The sequence below is a fragment of the Geotrypetes seraphini genome, chromosome 13, assembly GCF_902459505.1.
Source record: "Geotrypetes seraphini chromosome 13, aGeoSer1.1, whole genome shotgun sequence".
Classification (NCBI taxonomy): Eukaryota; Metazoa; Chordata; class Amphibia; order Gymnophiona; family Dermophiidae; genus Geotrypetes; species Geotrypetes seraphini.
In genome coordinates this window covers 9381227-9396876 of record NC_047096.1, presented here as the reverse complement: position 1 = coordinate 9396876, position 15650 = coordinate 9381227, and the positions used below count along the sequence as shown (strand labels likewise).

Below are 15650 nucleotides of genomic sequence, written 5' to 3'. Positions count from 1 at the left end.
TCAGTTAAAAAGCATTATTTGGAAACCACTTTTGTTTTTAGTTATTTTTATTAAATTTAGAAAAATCAAAACCATTGAAAATTTGGCCTCATTTACTTGGGCACTTGCATGGGTCAAAGATGTTAACTGCTGTGGCAAAAGTCATTTTTTGGCTATATAAGAACATAAGAATTGCCGCTGCTGGGTCAGACCAGTGATCCATCGTGCCCAGCGGCGGCCCCCAGGTCAAAGACCAGCACTCTAAAATGAGTCCAGCCTCACCTGTGTACATCCCAGTTTAGCAGGAACTTGTCCAGCTACAATAACTACAATCTTTGGAACATATCTAGCATGGCGTATAAGAAGAACTTAGGAAGACAGTTTCTTAATCTTGTTGTTCTTGAGGAGGTGTGGGAGTTTTTTGGGGGGCGGCGGAGGATGTAGTTTTGATCTTTTTCAATAAAAGGTATGAACTTTTACTTACCTTTTGACTAAACAAATCATTTTTTTTCTTTTCTTTTATAGCTGCTGGTGCCTTATTCACTGTTTCATTTATCCCACGACTTCCCAGCCTATCTTCATAGTCCCCATAGGCATTTGGGGTTTCAAGATATCCATAGGTAAATCTGCATTACAATAATGAGTCTTATGCAGTTATATATTTATATTCCTTATGGATATCCTAATACCTGACTGACTTTAAGGGCACTAAGAATGACTTGAAGCCCTGTTCTCGCCACTTAATGATTGCATGTAAGGGGGCCTCTGCAGGATTTGTTATGGTGGGAATGGTTGGACATGTGGCCGCGCATGAGTTGTTTTCTTTAAATGTGATTCTTTAGTCAGGAATGAAATAAGCATAAGAAGGAAGGATGGATGGGAGAAGGACTTAATATGTAAAACAGTCATTGGAGTAGATATCTCAATATTTAGGATTAGTGTTAGGCAGTTGGATCTGAAATTCATGACCATGAAAGAAGGCACATAATTTTCTACCTTATGTAGAGCAATATTATTAATAAATAGAAAGAAAACAAAACATAGGAAAGAAAATTATACTTTTGTATTGGACTATCTTAATACATTTTTGATTAACTTTTGAAGACAGTAACTTCAGATCAGAAGAAAGTATTGTCTTTGAAAGCTAATCAAAAAATGTGTCAACTTTAGTAATCCAATAATAAAGGTGGTATCTTATGTTCTGTCCTTGGTTTTGATTTATTTCAATTTATTCTCTTTAAAAATGGACTAACAAGTTACTACACTTTTTTATCTAAGATAGAAATATTGTAAAACTCTGATTGTATGTGATGATGTTAAGGTTGCCAAACAGTTGAAAAGGTGATGGCAACAGCTAGAAATTAAAGGCTGTTTCCTGGTCAGTTCAGCAACTCAGCCTTGTTCCCTTTGAACCATTTCTTGGCTGTATGGGTTGAGGCACCAGACAGTTGAAAAATGGTCAACTGGCACAAAAGAGGTCAGGACCTTGGGCTAAAAGACCTCCTTTATGTATTTGTTAGCAATTATCACTCCATCAAGCACCAGCAATCGACTCACATCATCTCTGGATCTGCATCACACTCAGAGGATGCTTCATGCTGGCAGTAGTATACTCGGGCAAGCAATCCTCACCTAATCACCGACGAACAGCCTTTAATTTCTTAAGATCATGTAGGTTCCTAAGACACTCATGAGAAGAAATGATCATTTTTATTCTTTTTGTAATTTTTTAATCTCCTTTTGAAAGTTGCAATAGTTTATAAATTGACTTTATTTTACTAAAAGGCTATCTTTTTAAAATTTAGAAGTTATAGTAGAAACACAACACATCTCCATCAAAAATGACAAAGGATTCTAGAAGGATGCTAGGGTGCATAGGAAGAGGCATGGCCAGTAGGAAAAAGGAGGTATTAAAGCCTCTGTATAAGACTCTGGTGAGACCTCATTTAGAATATTGTGTACAATTCTGGAGGCCGCACCCTCAAAAAGATATAAAAAGGATAGAGTCAGTCCAGAGGAAGGCGACTCAAATGGTGCGTGGTCTTCACTTAAAGATCTCAATATGTATACTTTAGAGAAAAAGCGGCAGAAGGGAGATATGGTAGACTTTAAATACCTACATAATGTAAATGCGCATGAGTTGAGTCTCTTTCATTTGAAAGGAAGCTCTGGAATGAGAGGGCATAGGATGAAGTTAAGAGATGATAGGTTCCGGAGAAATCTAAGGAAATACTTTTTTACAGAAAGGGTGATAGATACGTAGAACAGTCTCCCAGAAGAGGTGGAGGCAGAGACTGTGTCTGAATTCAAGAAGGCATGAGATAGGCACGTGAGATGTCTTAGAGAGAGGAAGAGATAATGGTTACTGCGGATGGGCAGACTAGATGGACCATTTGGCCTTTATCTGCCATCATGTTTCTATTATAATTAAGTCTATTAAAACCACTACATTTTTGTACCATGATTACAACTCTCATTTTAAAGTGCATCGCCTTTTCTCACTAAAGCTTTTGCTCTTGCAGAGCTTTCTGTTCCTGAAATCCAGATTGGACTGTTGATGTTCACTCTTGCTTGCCAGATTTACAGAATGAACTAAATGGGCGATTAGCATTTTCTTGGTTTCTCGTCTGTTACATGTATAAAATTTCAAAAAGACCTTCATCTATCACATTCGACCATCAAGCCATTCTGGGGATTGGGTTTATTTTACATCTGTGGAAGATTTTTTTTCTTTAATGGCCATAAAAGAGCAACATGATGAGAGCATTTGCAGCAACCTTGTTTCAGCTTTATCCATTTCAAGATGGAATTGTTTGTACTGTTTTCTCTTTTTAAATAAGAGGCCTAATGGTACAGGCAGACATCCTTCTTGGAAAATGGATTAAGAATAAAACTGATAATAGAATGAATTTGGAGAAAGGCAGTTAAAGATTATAAACACGCTATATTAAATGCTAAGAAGAGTTATTACTCTATGATCGATAGATAACATAGATTAGTAAACTTTTTTGTATAATTAATAAATTAACTGATTCACATATTTTTAATGGGTCAGGTGCACTACCCCCTTTAACTATTCAATTAGCATACTATTTATTTTTTTAATTCAATTTTCTATACCGTTCTCCCAGGAGAGCTCAGAATGGAATTTATTCAGGTACTCAAGCATTTTTCCCTGTCTGTCCCGGTCGGCTCACAATCTATCTAATGTACCTGGGGCAAGGGGGGGGATTAGGTGACTTACCCAGGGTCACAAGGAGAAGTGTGGGTTTGAACCCACAACCCCAGGGTGCTGAGGCAGTAGTTTTAACCACTGCATCACTCTATAAATCAAAATGTAGTAAAAGTGACCCAAGTATAGGACAATCAAGCCATTGTGACATCACTGATGAGGTTGGCTCTTATTGGTGGAATGAAGCATTTGACATCACAATACCAGTTCTGGTTATTAGAGGCTGAAGCTTTTCACATGATTTATTCAATTTTCTATACTGTTCTCCCAGCTCAATAGGTTTACATGAATTTATGCAGGTACTTGAACATTTTTCCCTGTCTATCCAGGTGGGCTCACAATCTAATAAACTTGGGGCAATGGTGGTACTAAGTGATCCACCCAGGGTCACAAGGAGCAGCATGGGTTTGAGCCCACAACCTCAAGCGCAATAAGAGCGCCGTAGCTACACATCCAGGTTTTTGAAGGGTGAATTGTGCCTCCGTCCTGTGATGCAAAAGCATTTTCTGGCATTGAGTTTTTAATCTGGTCTTCTGGGTGCGGGCTAGAGCTTCCAATGAACCTCTGACACAAGCTTCTCTGCTGGACCTCACCATCAAGACGGTGTTTTTGATGGCGATTACATCAGGCTTATGAGTGTTGGATGTATAGTCTTAAAATAGTTAATAATATTTGACGAATTTACTTCAATTCTTTGAGACAGTGAACAATGATAGCGGGTAACCAGTGGATATAAAATACTTGGACTTCCAGAAAGCGTTTGACAAAGTTCCACACAAAAGTCTTCTCAGGAAATTACAAAGCCATGGAATAGAGGGAGACATACTAAGGTGGATAGGCAAATGGCTGGCAAACTGAATGCATTGGGTGGGCATAAATGGGAAGCTCTCAGACTGGGAGAAAATAACTAGCGGTGTGCCCCATGGCTCAGTTCTTGGGCCCATCTTATTTAATATTTTCATCAACGACCTAGAAAAAGGAACGTCCATTGAAATCATCAAGTTTGCAGACGACACTAAGTTATGTCGGGAGTTAAAATATGGAACTCCCTTGTAGGCCAAATACGAAACTGTAGTGAAAAGGGCACGTTTAGAAAATTACTCGACACAATTATTTGTAGATACCTTTTTTAGCCAATAATTTTCCTTTCTGCACAGTTGATTAATTATTCATGATTCTCATTATATAAGCTATGGTATTAGTTTGTAGATATGATTTCTGATGATTGTTTGTGTGTCTGTTTTATCATGTTTTTACAAAATTATATATGTAAACCATTTAGTTTCAAACGATATAGGAATTTTTAAAATAAATAAAGTGATCCTTCAAGCAAATTGCTGTAAGACCAAACAGCACCTTGTAACATAGTAATCCAGTGCAATTTCCTGTAAAAAGGAGTTATATGATCCGATTTTTTTCAGGTTCGAAATTAACCTGACAGCTGTATTCGGAATCAATCGCAATCTACATAGATTAATTTTTATTTATTTATACAGTACTGTTTGGATTCTTGTTCATGCAATGGGAAGTCTGGCTAAAACTGGAAATGAGGGAAGATTGAAACAATATGGGAGAAGCAGATACGGTTTGGACATCTTCTTGCTAGATATGGATTTCTGAAGTTCTGGTGAGCTTTAAGATGTTGGGTTTAAGTGGTAGGGTAGAGGGAGTGAGGGCATTAATGAATACAGAGTTAAATAGGAGACATCTTTCTATAGGATTAGATAGCTACAGCAATATTTAGAAGGATTTAAATCTACATTGCTTGGATTACTATAATGCCACAGATGATATTGCAGTTAAAGCAAAATACCACAGATTTTGAGTTGATCATGTATGTTATACCAATGTTAATGCCAATGCATTGGCTGCCAGCAAAGTGTAGGGTTGCATATAACAACACTGCTGGCGATCTTTGGGGGGTTCCAGCAGGAGGGATTGGACATCCCTCCTGCCGCGTTTGGAGGGGGGGGACAGGACTGGCGGCCGCTACACATATCGCGGCAGGGATATCCTTTGCCAAGATAAGTGTAGTGGCTGCGTCTACTTGCAATGTAGGCCAGCGTTTTTCTGGCCTACATTGTATGCATCACCCGCTGGCCTAGGGAGATGTGTATGGCCGCCTAGGTTTGTCTAAGGCTACGCCTAGCCTTAGGTGGGGTTGCGGGCCTCCCTATGTTACCGGAGGCACCTTCAATGTAGGCAGCCTGCCTGGGGAGCTGTTTTTTTTTTTTTTAACGTGCATCCTGATTGGCTGGTTAGACAGCTGTAGGACGCCTACAGCCGCCTACAATCGGGATGCAGTTTATAGAATCTGGGCTTTCGAGTTTTTCGAGATCACAGAATTTTTTTCAACTGTTGCTCGAGTTAGTTATTTAATCCTGCAATGTATGATGTAAATAAGCGTTCTTTGATTGTTTATAAACATTACTGGTAATATTTTGTTTAGTAATTTTGTGTTTTTTGTGGTTAGGAATGACTTTTAGTGATATGACATAAAAAAAAGTAAGCAATCGGTTGTGTTTCTTTTCATATGTATTGCTTAGATTTTGAGCACGTAACGTACAGTAGGGTTGTTTTGTTTTTGATGCTCTGATGTCACAGCTTGTGGGTGTTGGCTAAAAGCCCATTGTGCAATATTGTGCTAAATTTGAATTGCTAATTTTCATTAATTGTGATTTAATTGGATTAAATGAATATTAATTGTCTAAATTAATCCGTGGAGATGTTGCGGTATATAAACTTAAGGTTTAGTTTAGTTTAGTTTAAATACACTAAAATTACAGCTGTATGCTAAATTTTGGAGAAGAGACTTGACTAGTCACCTAAAAATAGAACAACCATAACCTTAGCAAAAGGCGGCTAAAGTTACAGAGAGATTGCAGCCAAAATTGGTCAAGGTATGTCACAGTTGGAGTACTGAAACTCTACAAGCGCTTTGAAGAGACTAGGAGCATCAAAAACAAGGATTAGGGGCTGGAAAAAAGGTTGCAACACAGAGTGATAGGATAGTGAGAATGACGCTACAGAATTGTAAATTAAATGCTGCTGATATCAGTAAGTCACTGGCCAAAATGACGGTGTTCACCGGACAGTTCACTGGAGATTGGTAAAAGCAAGTGTGAGAGCAAGAATGCCCAGGAAAAAGCCCTTCCTCAATGCAGTTCAGTTTAAAGTTTCTTAGGATTTTATATACCGCCTATCAAGGTTATCTAAGCGGTTTTTACAATCATGTACTCAAGTATTTTCCCTCACAATCTATCTAACGTACCTGGGGCTATGGAGGACTGAGTGACTTGCCCAAGGTCACAAGGAGCAGCGTGGGGTTTGAACTCACAACCCCAGGGTGCTGAGGTTGTAGATCCAACCACTGTGTCACACACTCCTCCATCTTTAAACTGGGCTAAGGAGCATGTCAGCTGGACCACAGAGCAGTGGAAGAAGGTGGAGTGGAGGGATGAGACCCGAATCTCCATATTTGGCAGTGGCGATGTCCGCAATGTTCGTTGGTGATTAGGTGAGGATTGCTTGCCCGAGTATACTACTGCCAGCATGAAGCATCCTCTGAGTGTGATGCAGATCCAGAGATGATGTGAGTCGATTGCTGGTGCTTGATGGAGTGATAATTGCTGACAAATACATAAAGGAGGTCTTTCAGCCCAAGGTCCTGACTTCTTTTGTGCCAGTTGACCATTTTTCAACTGTCTGGTGCCTCAACCCATACAGCCAAGAAATGGTTCAAAGGGAACAAGGCTGAGTTGCTGAACTGACCAGGAAACAGCATGCCTCCCGCCTCCCACTATATGCAACTCTCTCATGCATATTCATTAGGGATATCTTGAAAACCTGACTGACTGGGGGATCCCCAGGACAGGTTTGAGAACCAAAGCTGTAGAGCAGTGGTTCCCAACCCTGTCCTGGAGGACCCCCAGGCCAGTTGGGTTTTCAGGATAGTCCTAATGAATATGCATGGAGCAGATTTGCATGCCTGGCACCTCCATTATATGCAGATCTCTCTCATGTATATTCATTAGGGTTATCCTGAAAACCTGACTGGCCTGGGGGTCCTCCAGGGCAGGGGTGAGAACCACTGCTGTAGAGAAGGGCTGCCCAAGTCCGGTCCTCGAGATCTACTGGCAGGCCAGGTTTTCAGGATAGCCACAATGAATATGCATGAGAGAGATTGGCTTGCACTGCCTTCTTGGTATGCAAATCTCTCTCTCATGCATATTCATTGTGGATATCCTGAAAACCTGGCCTGCCAGTAGATCTCGAGGACCGGACTTGGGCAGCCCTGCTGTAGAGGGTTAGGATTAGTTCCCCTATTCTCCCCCCACCATCCCATACGTGTCCAAGTGTGAATGTCAGAATAGAGGAACAGTGGCCTCTTATCAGCACATTTAAACCAACTCACAATGCAGCCTCCGTGAGGATCTGTGCCATGCTGAAATCTAACTGCTGCCAAACTGTCTGTTCAAGCTTCTGCCAGGCCATCTGTTAACCTCCTGCCAAGCTGTTGCCTTCAACTGCTGCTTCTGGATTGTAAGCTCTGTTTCAGCACCCTATGTGTAGTCGAATACTTTTCCCTTGCAGGCCAAAAATCTTTCCAAACTAAATACATTTTTGTTAAGAGTTTTTGGTGGTTGTTTTTTTTTCATCTTAAAGATGACTTTCACCCACGGTGCTGTACAGCTGTTAATGAGATGTGGTTTAGCCCATATTTTTCCATTTTGCTGATACATAGCATGCCTCCCTGAAGTTCAACACACAGGCCTTGTGCCCAAGGTTTTGTGTGTGTTCGGGGGGCTTTTTATGTGAGTAAACTTTGAAGTTTATAGAAAAACGGCAATTGGAAAAAAAGGTGAAATGTAATAGTGCTTTCTGAAAAGGACCTAGTAGCCACTGTATCGTGGTTTTGTTTGACATACACAGAATATAGACTGCAAAATGCATTATTTTTTGGTAGCCTTTATTTTAATATTTATATCCTAAGGGGCTTATAATCAAAATGGAAATACGTCTAAAAGCCCGCCCAAGTCAGCACCTGGACGACCTAAAAGATATGTCGTCTAAGTGCCAATAATCGAAATGGCTTTTTAGATGTATCTAGGGACATTTAGGCCCCTGAATGCGGTTGTGCGCCCAGAGCTGAAGGGCATTTTTGGAGGAGTGCTGATGGTGGGACGTGGGCCGATGTAGACTTTGTCATATTGCAGGGATAATTGAAAGTTTTACGAGGCTGCCTGGACAGAACTTATATGCTGTGACTTAGGCAATCTAAAACCAGGTCTAAGTGCCCAGAAGATATCCAAAGTGACTAGATAACCACTCCAGACACAAAGTACAGCCCCCCACATACTACTCCAGTGATCACTGCCCCCCCCCTCCCAAAGATGCACATAAGTATCTTAAATAGCCTGGAGGGTGGGCTAGTGAACCATAGAGAGGAGGACCCAGGCCCATAAGCCACTCTACTACTACTATTTATAATTTCTACGGTGCTACAAGGCGTACACAGCACTGTACATTTAACATACAATAGACAGTCCTTGCCCAGAAGAGCTAACAGTCTAATTTGACAGACAGGACATCACAGGGTTGGGGAGATTATGGTAGAGGAAATGATACAACCAGCAGGATAAATGAAAAAAAACTAATAGAAAAGCGAACTAAAAAAAAAAAATTTTTTTTAACACAAAGAGACTCTTTTATCAAGCTAGTGTGGGCCGGCAGGGTAAATGCACCGAAGTCCATAGGCATTGAATGGGCTTTGATGCATTCGCTGTGTGGCTCTTGCTAAGAGGTCCTAAATCTGAAGCCACGCACCAGTCGGCATGAGTGATCCAAGCACTACCGCGAGTGATTTAAAAAAGAACAAGGACTACTCTAAAAACCAATGCGTAGCACAGACCACAATGGTGTTGATAGAGTGAATGAAAAATATTAAAATGTGGCTAATGTAAAGAGAAATAAACCATAATAAGGGATGACAGCCATATAATGAACTAAGGTTTGTGGACAGCAAATGACTCTAAAATCTATCAAAAGATAATATAAATAGGCAGAGAGAATAGCCAAAAATGCAGATATGCTTTTTTTTTTCTTTATTCATTTTCAATCTTACATCAAGTGTACAAATAATAAAACATTTGAAATTAAATCACTTGAATTTCTTTCTAATATAACATCAAATATATAAATTTATTCCCTACCCACCCACCCCTTTACTTTAACATTTAATCAAAAATATACAATATAAATATTCTTTTGATTAAACCCACAGTAAACTATAAACCACCCTCCTCCCCCCCCCAATTTGCAAATATACTTTCACTAGAAAATGTGTCTGTTCATTACAAATGCAGATATGCTAAACAAGCTTTGGGGGAAAAAAAATGCTGTGGAAAAAACAAATTCAAAAGTTGCAAAACGTTAAGGGCTCCTTTTACAAACGTACGTTAGGGCCTTAACGTGCGCTAGCTGCCTCTTGAGCAGACGGTAGTTTTTCAGCTAGCGTGCACTATAGTGCGCGCTAATCCGATGCATGTGCTAAAAACGCTAACACACCTTTGTAAAAGGAGCCCTAAATGTTGGCGCACAAAAAAGGGATGAAACTCTCCATAAAGGCAAATTATTCCAATGTCTATCACATAAACACCTACTAAGCTTGTTTCTTAGTTTTTATGTTTAATTTTTGCCTCTTATTTTTGTTCATTGTTTTGTATAGTTTCTTCCCTTTTTGTGGGCTAACTGGGTTTTTTTTTTTAATGATTTTTCTTTTATGGTCTCATATTTTCATTAAAATTGTTTCATTTTTTGCTTTGATTTCATGTCTGATTTCAGGCCTTACGACTGCGTCACAGATCACGGTGAGTCATAATGTTGGAGCAATAAAATTTATTTTATGACCACCCTTTGGTAACTGCATTTTCTGTACTCATAACTAAATTTGTTGAGGCATGAACATTTGAGGATCAGAGTCCACGATTGGAGGCATAATCAAAATACTAAAACATCCCAAAAAACTGCCGAAGTAAGCACTTGGACATCCTAATTGCCGGGACATCCAAGTGCCGATAAAACCTTTTTCTGGCACATCTAGCTAGATGTTTCTCCCACTGTGTGTCCAGAGTTCCAGAGGTCGTGTTCAGAGGCACATTATGAGTGGGCTCAGGGCATGCTTAAACTTGGACGTCTTGCAGCGATAATAGAACCTTTCCCAAAATGTTCGTGTCGGAACTCAGCTATTCAGAGCTAGAGCTGTTTTAGAAGCATAGAAACAGAAACATGACGGCAGATAAAGGCCAAATGGCCCGTTTAGTCTGCCCATCCACAGTAAACATTATCTCCTCTTTCTGAGAGATCCCACGTGCCTCTTGAATTCAGACACAGTCTCCATTTCCATCACCTCCGGGAGATTGTTCCATGCATCTACCACCCTTTCCATAAAAAAGTATGTCCTCAGATTACTCCAGAGCCTAACACCTCAACTTCATCCTATGCCCTCTTATTGCAGAGTTTACATACCTATCTGTAGAACAGCAGCATCTGGTATAGGAAAGCCTAGTAGAGAAGTCTTCATTAGCCTTGAGGCTGAGCTAATGAACCATAGAGAGGAGGACCCAGACCTATGAGCCATTCTAATCATTACATTTCTGGTAGAAAGTGTGAAGCTACCAAAACCCTACTGTTCTACTATATAGGTGCCATCTGCAGCCATAAGGTCTATTGGGGTGGTAGACAGATGGGTCTAGTAGGTTGGAGGGCTCACTGAACATTAAAAAAGGATTATGGTAAGATGTAATTCTGGCACCCTCAAAGGTGCCCCACTGCTGTGTTGGTATGTCTATGTGCCAAGTCTATTATAATTCTGGCCCCCTCATGTCTAAATGGTATCCATTTGGTTATTTCTAACTTGGATGTTTTTCTGGTCGAAAATGGTGTAAAAAATTTAGACGTCCTGGGAGACGATTTCTAGATAGACATCCAGCAGGAGACCCATTGAATCATAATCTGTATGGATGATATCCAAATGTTACCATTGCAAAGGACATGGAGGATTAAGTTGTATTATTGTACAATTGGTTTCAGCTGCTTTGGATACGATCATGCAGACCCCAGTGCTTCAAACGAAAAAAACAGGTGAGAGTTTTCCTAGGATTGCTGGGCTACTATAGATGTTTATACCCGAGTTTGCTGAAAAGGCTGATCTGTTGACCCAACTCCTACAAAAAAGAGCCCTGGAAGTAATCCAGTGGTCTGAAGAACTAGACACAATGTTCCACATACTGAAGCAAGAAATCTGCTCTGATCTGATACTAGTAAATCTGGATTTCAACCGTTCATGATGCAATCGGATGCCTCCAAAGTGGGCTTGGGAGCCATTTTAGCCCAGGAATTAGATTATGAGCATCCCATCGCCTTTATTAGCCGCAAGCTTGTGCCAAGGGAGAGATACTATGGGGCTCATAATCAAAAGTTTAAAATGTCCAAAAACCAGCATAAGTCGGCACATGGACATCCTAAGAGCAGGGATGTCCATGTGCTGATAATCAAAACCAACTTTCTGGATGTGCAACAGCACTTCTAAGCAACTGTGTGCCAAGAGAGCAAAGGAGCGTGTTGGGAGCTGTGTTACGGGTGGGCTTCATCCTTGACGTACCCCATCCATAATCAAAACTTTCCTAGAGGGAACTTGGACGCCAGCAGTTAGACCTGTTTGAGTTACGTCTAAGTTCCACATAGGTGCCCAAACTGACAAGAAGACCACTGGAGAATTTAAGGCATGATCCCCCCCTTACTCCCCCAGTGGTCACAACGTTCTCCCACCACCCAAAAAGTGAACAAAAACCCCTAGGCTTCCCATCAGCTGATCACAGCAGAGGAATCCCCATCAGCTGAGCTGGTTTTGGGAATTCCTGGCAGCTCAGCTGACATCCCCCAGATATCCTGTACTTCCCCCCTCACATCTCCACATCCCTAGAAACCCTCCTACCTTTGAGCCAATCAAGGCTTTCTGCCCCTCCCAATGCATCCCAAGATGCATTGGGAGAGGAAAGGCTCATTGCAGGAGGGAGTGAGCTTCCCTCCTGCAGGTTGCTCTTCCAAAGGTAGGGGAGTTCTGGGGATGTGGGAGGGGTGCCCAGGAATGTTGGTGGATTAGGGGGGCAGAGATGTTAGGGGAGCTACGGGATATCAGAGGGATGTCAGGATGTGAAGGGGGAGCTAAGGGATATCGGGTATGTTGGGGATGTTAGAGGGAGGGGTGTAGGACTCAGTGGCTCAGCTGATCCTGGCAGGGGGAATCCTCATCAGCTGAGCCACCAGGAATCCCCTGAAACTGGCTCAGCTGATGGGGATTCCTTCTACCGCAATCATACAAGGTAGTTGGTGGGTACGTCAACAAAACTTGTTTTTGGATGTTTTTATTTTTGAAAATGGTCAAAAAAAGTAGACATTCTAAGGACCAAAACTTATACCTTGCTCATTTTCAAAAATAAAAGACGTTTTGGCAGCTTTGAAAATGGGCATCCTTCCTGCCGTTATCCCTCTATCCTGGAACTCCCCAACCCCTACTTCCTCCAGATCCTCCCAAATTTTTAAACTATCCTTCCCTTCCATAAAAGGTATTTCCCATGTAGGCAAACTTGGGTCATCCCTCCCCTTTAGAATCACTGAGATCTGGAATAACCTCACCTCCCCTCTCCGAACCTCAAGCTCCCTCCAACTCTTCCGCAAACACCTAAAAATCTGGCTATTCTCAAAACTGTAACACTTCCCCCCTCTTAGGCCTCTCACCTTCCCCCTTTACAACTAACTCTTTAATCTCTCCACTGTAGTTCCTCTCTCATCTTTCTTCCTGTAAACCGTGCCGAGCTCCGCATTCGTGGAGATGGTGCGGTATATAAACCCAAGGTTTAGTTTAGTTTTCCACAAAATGTCCAATCTCAAACTTATGCACATTTTTTATTATGCCCCTCTATGCTATAATTGAGAAAGAAGTGCTAGCCATCAAATTGGTGCTGGAAACCTTTCAATATTACTTACTGGGAGGACACTTCCTCCTGCTTACTGCCCACACACCTCTCCAATGGATTGCCTGATACAAAGAATCCAAGGGTTGCATTATGAGGTGTTTCATGCGACTTCAAGCTTTTGACTTTGAGGTTCAACATTGAGAGGGTCAAGCCCATGCGAATGTGGATTTTATTTCCCAGATGGTGGAATTTGGACCAGTAGCTGCTCAACCAGACGAGATTGAGCTGAGGGGGAGGGAATGTGAGGGAGTGTATAGAACCCTGACGCTCCCTCTACTGGACACTTCCCTCAAATGCAGGATCACCTTAAAAACTTCAGTTCTTCCCTAAAGAGGTGGAAGGGAGAAGATGAGGAGACCAGGAAGGAGAACTTAGACAACCTAAAAAGAAGGCCCAGAGGAAGGTAGGAAAAGGTCCAGAGGTTCTAATTGTTTTCTCTTTATTTGAGGCTGAATTCAACCACTTTATTCCTGTGCCTGGCTAAGAGTCAGACCTGTATGTTGGAGCCCAGTTTGCTAACAAATCAGTATTCTTTGATATAGACTGAACTCTGAATTTTCTGCTAGAGACAGTTCTGTTCACCTGGTGTTTGGGGCCAGGCAGCTGCTAGCAAAAGAAGTTTCTTTTATTGCACATGGACATTTAAGTGTGTGGTTCTGTTTACCTTGTGTTTGGGGTGTGGCAGGTACTAACCAGAGGTATATTTGGCTGGGAACTGGATGGAAGGGAAGTCTGAGACAGAAGATACAAAGCTGTGTGTAAATAAACCTGTGCTTCCCTGCTACAAGTGTCCTGACCCTCCATATAGCAATTTCTACTGTCACCCCATTTAGCCAGGCTTGTAGATGGCTTGTTTTTTTTTTATTGGTACATCCCAGATAGTGTGTATTCATTATAGAAAACAGTTTTTGCTTTTAACTGTGGCCGTGCTCTGTGTTGTATACAAAATCTAAACGGAGTAATTGATCAGCCTGTATCTATCAACTGGTATAAACTTATTAATTCTTCAAATATCTCAATACTTATCGCTCAGTGCTTAATAATCCATTCTATCTCGACGTTAGGGCCGAATGTATGAACAAGTTTCAAAACTGAAAATCCACAGCTATTCATGGTAGTTTAATCATCTTTCATTTTATTGAAACATTGTCCAGTTAGGGGATGAGTGGAGATAAGTCTGATATGAGAAAACTTCATCACTGTTTCTAATTAAGAATTAGAAAATTGAATATAAGGGAGGTATTTTTGTGGATTAAGTGACTTTCCCAGGGTCACAAGGAGTAGTGTGGGATTTTTGAACCCACAACCTCAGGGTGCTGAGGCTGTGGCTCTAAAGGGGATGGAGAACCTTTCATATGCCGAACGGTTAGACAAACTGGGGCTCTTTACCCTGGAAAAGCGGAGACTGAGAGGGGACATGATAGAGACTTACAAAATCATGAAAGGCATAGAGAAGGTGGAGAAGGACAGATTCTTTAGACTAGCGGGACAACTAAAATAAGAGGTCATTCAGAAAAACTGAGAGGAGACAGATTCATAACGAATGCAAGGAAGTTCTTCTTCACTCAGCGGGTGGTAGACACCTGGAACGCACTTCCCGAAGAAGTGATAAGACAGAGTACAATTCTGGGGTTCAAAAAGGGACTGGATGACTTCCTGGAAGCGAAGGGGATAACAGGGTACAGATAGAGGTTTACCTTACAGGACATTGAGCGAATAGGGTATGGATATTTTAGGTTAGGTAGGGAACACTTTCAGGTCATGGACCTGGGGGGCCGCCGCAGGAGCGGACTGCCGGGCACGATGGACCCCTGGTCTGACCCAGCAGAGGCAATGCTTATGTTCTTAAGATGTATATCTGTATGTAAATCCCTCTCCCCCATGTAAACTAATTAACTACTATAAACAGACTCAATTTCTACATTTTGCAGTGCCTTATTATGATCAAGAAATGCTTATCAAAACAGTGAGAATCAACCACTAGAGCGGCTGAGAGAACCTTTGCTGCTTATTTCAGACCTCTGTTCCCCTGCATTTGACGGCATCCAGGCTCTAGGGCAGTGGTTTTCAAACCTGGTTCTGGAGGCACCCAGGCCAGTCGGGTTTTTGAGGAAATCCACAATGAATATTCGTGACCGATTTACATGCACTGTCTCCATTACAGTTGGAAGCACAAGACCTTAGGCTACGTAATCTCGGTTCTTGCCTCGAGGCCATCATCACCACTATACAATCCTAGAGAGAGACAGAACTGTCAGTTTTCTGTAAAAAGGGATTTGGGGGGGGGGGGGAGGGGAATGCAGCAAGTTTCAAAAGGAGCTGGAGGCAAAATACTTCTGAAAATGGGAGCGCGCTCAAGAACTACGCTTAAAGTTTTCGTGAGCATTTTGATGATCACATTT

The 15650-nt window shown here is 41.5% G+C and overlaps 2 protein-coding genes across 4 annotated transcripts in view; both read left to right on the top strand.

Moving 5' to 3' along the window:
- Positions 1-2532, top strand: part of TRIM33 (tripartite motif containing 33) — a 155742-nt gene extending 153210 nt beyond the window's left edge. The window contains exons 19-20 of the mRNA XM_033919373.1: positions 505-599; positions 2502-2532. Of these exons, the coding sequence (XP_033775264.1) occupies positions 505-599; positions 2502-2517 (111 nt within the window). The 3' untranslated portion in view covers positions 2518-2532. The remainder of the gene's footprint in view (positions 1-504; positions 600-2501) is intronic.
- A 10994-nt stretch (positions 2533-13526) lies between these two features.
- SYT6 (synaptotagmin 6) overlaps positions 13527-15650 on the top strand; it is a 262997-nt gene continuing 260873 nt past the window's right edge. Inside the window, exon 1 of one of the 3 annotated variants that reach the window (XM_033918904.1) lies at positions 13527-13651. The gene's annotated coding sequence lies outside the window, so the exon portion shown is untranslated. The remainder of the gene's footprint in view (positions 13652-15650) is intronic. The other 2 variants (XM_033918907.1, XM_033918903.1) reach the window with 2 other exon arrangements.